Source organism: Corticium candelabrum, chromosome 21, assembly GCF_963422355.1.
Source record: "Corticium candelabrum chromosome 21, ooCorCand1.1, whole genome shotgun sequence".
In the NCBI taxonomy this organism is placed as follows: Eukaryota; Metazoa; Porifera; class Homoscleromorpha; order Homosclerophorida; family Plakinidae; genus Corticium; species Corticium candelabrum.
Genome location: NC_085105.1, coordinates 1,851,552 through 1,856,551, shown reverse-complemented (window position 1 = coordinate 1,856,551; position 5,000 = coordinate 1,851,552). Strand labels below are relative to the sequence as shown.

Below are 5,000 nucleotides of genomic sequence, written 5' to 3'. Positions count from 1 at the left end.
TTGGGGCTGAAGGCTTCAGTAGTTTGACCTTACTGTAACGGTCTGGGTATCCAAGGGCACACAACGGTACACTGCAACTATACCATTCTGCCACACTATTCTGAAATCCCAGTAAGAACCCTATGCTTGGTAACGAAATGGCTGCATGACACAGTGAATCGAAAATTGTACAGAATGCATCCACAAGTTTTTTTAGCAGATTGGTATAAGTCTTTGAGGGTTGCTCATGTGCGAGTGGACTGCCTGGGCGTCCAAACTTGGCGCTTAGTGGACTCTCTTGTGTACATATTGTACTTTAAAACTGTTATGAATTAGTTAATATTAATAAGTTGTAACACTAAAACAGAAACTCCTTTACAAAATCTTGGATTCGTCACTCGTCTTTGTTCATGTAGTGTAAATGATGTCAGTAGTTGGTATCAACCATAGCATTAGTTGCAGTTGTAGTTCCGGTATTCAAGACTGCTTTCTGCACGTGATGGGAGGGAAGAGTGGGAGGAGAGAAGAAAGCAGTGTGGGGACATCTCTATTCTAAGTGACTTCAGAAATAGGCGATGTTCATTTTAATTGATAATACCCGCATTCATTAGGAACAATAACAAGCACCAGATGGCTCGTGGGATATTGTCAGAAGCTGCTTACTGCCAGCTGACTACAAACGAACAGGAGAACGTAGAAAACGAGTGACTTTACTGAATCCGGTAGGGAGGAAGCATAAACGTCGCGACGTCTCCGTACTAAAATCACTTAGCAAGCAGTTGAAGGGTTTTCAAGACTTTCACACCAATAGTAGACAAAGTAGTCAGAACAGCCGCTGCAATGGCTCTACCATCAGGCAACGTCTGACAAGCATTCGATTATCATGTCATCAGGAGTAAAACAAGTAGCACGTCGCATTTGTGTTGGCTGCACCCCATTGTGCTACTAGAGTCGTCTGAGAATCGCTTAGAGGTAATTACAAAGTACTCATTGATGTCACCAATTGCCTACAGCGCTGATTGGCCATTTGTTTGAGTGGTGGTTTGATTGGAGCGGATGTTTCTGAACTTGAGCTGTCGTGCCTCGTCCGGAGTCACTTACAATAGAGATGTCCCCAGACTGCTTTCTTCTCTCCTCCCATCATGTACAGAAAGCAGTCTGGAATACCGTGGCTATTGCAGTTGCTACTAAATTGCTAATTATTTTTGTGTTTTTGCTTTCAGTATTGGACATGCTAAGACCGGTCCTCTTACTTGTCTGCCTGACAAGGAGGGTTCATTGCTGGATCCTCAGAAGTTGAAGCTTGATGGTGGGGAGTTGACCATTCGATACTCATATTCCGTTTTGTTTGTGGAGAACAACACTCACACGTGGTCAACAAGATGGGATTATATTCTGGACTCCATGCCACACACTTCGATACAGTGGTTTAGGTGGGTTGTTTGGTGTGATTTGTCGGACTGTCTGTCTGTCTGTCTGTTTGTCTGTCTGTTTGTTTGTCTTTCTGTTTGTCTATCTGTTTGTTTGTTTGTCTGTTTGTATGTATGTATGTATGTCTGTTTGTCTGTCTGTGTGTGTGTCTGTTTATTTGTTTGTCTATCTCTGTCTATTTGTTTATCTGTCTGTCTGTTTGTTTGTCTGTATTCTCATTTATATGCCTGTTTGTCTCACATCTTTCTAATTAATTAACTTATTGTATTACAATTTCCTAGCATTGTGAACAGCATTGTGATCGTTCTCTTTCTCTCTGGAATGTTGGCAATGATCCTAATGAGAACACTACACAAAGATCTGGCAAGATACAACCAAGAATCTGCCGTAAGTGATGATGTACATCTTACTGCATGAAGAATGTATTAACTATTTACTTTTCATTTATTTATTTATTTATTTATTATGTATTATGTATTGACTGAGATTAATTCTAGTGTGTGGTGATTTAGAGTGACGAATGTGTTTGTTGTAGTTGATCTGATGTGTTGCAGGAAGATGTTCAGGAAGAGTTTGGATGGAAACTTGTTCATGGGGATGTCTTTCGTCCGCCGTCTTGTGGAATGTTGCTGTCGGTGTGTTTGGGCAGCGGAGTCCAGATAGCCATGATAGCTATGGTGACAATATGTGAGATATCGCATATATGATGATATGGGAATGTTGTTTGTGTTTGTTTGTTGTTTGGCTTACTATCTCTGTGTGTCTGTATGTTTGTTTGTGTGTTTGTTTGTTTGTCTGTCTGTTTCTGTTTCTCTGTGTGCTTGTCTGTTTGTTTGTCTGTCTCTTTGTCTGTCTGTTTGTCTGTCTCTCTGTCTGTGTCTGTTTGTCTGCATATTGGTTTGTCTGTGAGTCTGTCTGTCTGTCTGTCTGTTTGTATGTACATTTGTCTGTCTGTTTGTTTGTATATTTGTCTGTCTATCTGTTTGTCTGCATATCTGTCTCTCTGTCTGTGAGTCTGTTTGTTTGTATATGAATATGTATCTCTCTGTCTGTCTGTCTGTCTGTCTCTGTTTGTTTGTATATTTGTTTGTTTGCCTGTTTGCCTGACTCTCTCTCTGTCTGTCTATTTGTCTGTCTCTCCGTCTATCTGTCTCTCTGTTTGTCTGTCTGTCTATTTGTCTCTGTCTTTGTCTGTCTGTCTATTTGTCTCTGTCTTTTGTCTGTCTGTTTGTCTGTCTGTCTGCTTGTCTGTCTGTCTGTCTATCACAAGATTAATTTACATTCACATTGTTCTGTTGTAACACTCTCATTGTATGCCGTGTTCTATAGTTTTTGGAGGACTTGGCTTCTTGTCTCCTGCAAATCGCGGTGCTTTCCTGACCACATCTCTGGTATGAAAGACTCGATGTTGCTGAATGTTCTACGCTCACAGTTTTGTGTGGTGGCAGGTATTGTTTGTTTTTCTGGGTTCACCAGCCGGGTTTATATCAGCAAGGATTTACAAGAGTAAGTGTACAGTGTATGTATGTACGTATGTATGTATGTATGTATGTATGTATGTATGTATGTGGCTCAATTGGTTAGAGTGTGCAGTCAGATGTTGGCAACATCCGGGACCTTTGGGTCAGAGTTCAAGTGCGGGAGGGCCACATACATAAGTTCCCTTGGGCAAGGAACTAACATACAATTGCCTCTCTCTCCGGAGTGTCAGGTTCTGTCCAAGAAGCAAAGAAGAAGTGACGTATAAACAGTGACTGCTGATAGTGTTTTGATTGTATACTACAGTATTTTCCGTGCAATTATCCGGTTGGGGCAACCAGTTATCCGACTCAGCCAATCAATTATCCGATTGGGGCAACCAATTATCCGGCCCATGGTTTTAATTATGAGCAGTGTAGATATATAGCAGCGCTAGTTAGAGGAATAATAGCGCGTACTGACGGATGTTGTTGCCCTACTGCTGCACCAGTAAACAGGGTAATTCTTGTTTTTGCTATTAATTAATTGCGGAGGAAAACCATCAGTAATTGTCTGGCAATTAATTATCGCCCACCAGCACGGATGACCACACAGAGAAATGGTGCAGTTGTAGTTGTTGCAGCGAGGGTCAGACTCTTGTCACAGCAAGACGGCAACTTCTGCTAGATTTGTGTTCTGACGCACTAAAGGACCTAACAGGTGCTCTAAGCCTCAACGCGCTTTCTAGCTAACACGTACTCACCGTAAAGCTGCACATGCAAGCAAAATTAGACAGAATATGTACTGTTGAACTCAGCAGAATTAACAACCACGCTACTCAAAGACACATTAATAAAGTACATGTTACGTCTACAGTCTAGGGGCGCGTTTCCACTAGAGCCTAAACCGGTTTAACAAGTGGTTTAAGCTAAACTGGTTTAAGAATTGACCTGTTTCCACCTGCACTAAACCAGTTATATTTTAAACCTAAACCAGTGGTTTAAGTTTAACGAAGTGGTTAGCAGCGTGCTATTTTAGATGGCTTCTGACAACGCTCTTTTGGATAATATTGACTATTTTACTGGGATAGGATTGCCCTAGAAGATGTAAGGGTCGCTAACTTGGGGAAAGAAATCAGCAGCTACGGAGAGAGAGAAGACGGTGTCCTTGGTCATCGTTATGCAAACTCCTACCAGCAGATGCTGAATCAGTGACAACCAACAGTTGCTCTGACTTGGCGACAGAGCAACCCAATACTTCAAAATAAGGCGTTAATACAGTTTGTTTTGTACATCTCGGATGTGCAAGTTCCTAGTGGAAACAGTCGCTTTCTTGAACTGGTTTAGTTTTTAAATGTGTTTAAGCTAAACTAGTTTAAGGTGCAGCTAGTGGAAACACGGCCTAGGTAGCTCTAAACTCTCCAGGTCAATCGCTAGGCGATTGTGAATTTGTTTCACTCAGAATTGGATGAGGGCGCGAAGGTGAGAGTGTTGGTGGTGCAGTGGTCTTTTCTCTCAAGTCAATGAGACTGATGCGAAGAGAAAGACAGCAGAGCTGTTCAGTTGCGGCTCACTGCAGCTGGATCCTCACATTCACATGTGTTGTAGCTTAATTGTCATCGCGTTTCCCACGATGCTATCAATCTGCATCAGAGAGAGTTTTGACTGAGACCCAAACCTCTGAACAGCTAACCAGTGATGCAAGGTGAGAGTTTCATTCGCAAAGTGTACCAGCTGGCCAGAGGGAGATCGGATAATTGGTTGCCCCAATCGGATAATTGATTGGCTGAGTCGGATAATTGGTTGCCCCAACCGGATAATTGGTTGTCTGAAGTGGATAATTGGTTGCCCCAACCGGATAATTGGGCGAGAAATACTGTAGTATCATAGAAAGTATCGTAGCAAGTACTTAGTAGTGTCTGCAGTAACCTGGGCCCTAAGGGTCCTTCTAACAAAAGAATGTATGTATGTATGTATGTATGTATGTATGTATGTATGTACGTATGTATGTATGTATGTCTTTCTGTTTGTTTGTCTGTCTTCTGTCTGTCTGTCAATACATATATTTTCACACATCATCGCTATTACAGTCTAAGACAATTAGAACTAAAATCACAAAGTCTAAGAGCCCAT

The 5,000-nt window shown here is 41.8% G+C and overlaps 1 protein-coding gene across 1 annotated transcript in view; it reads left to right on the top strand.

Moving 5' to 3' along the window:
• The window catches only part of LOC134196751 (transmembrane 9 superfamily member 2-like), a 20,569-nt gene that overhangs the window by 11,858 nt on the left and 3,711 nt on the right, over nt 1-5,000 (top strand). Inside the window, exons 8-12 of the mRNA XM_062665971.1 lie at nt 1,203-1,412; nt 1,692-1,797; nt 1,965-2,097; nt 2,740-2,801; nt 2,859-2,916. Coding sequence (XP_062521955.1) covers nt 1,203-1,412; nt 1,692-1,797; nt 1,965-2,097; nt 2,740-2,801; nt 2,859-2,916 — 569 coding nt within the window. The remainder of the gene's footprint in view (nt 1-1,202; nt 1,413-1,691; nt 1,798-1,964; nt 2,098-2,739; nt 2,802-2,858; nt 2,917-5,000) is intronic.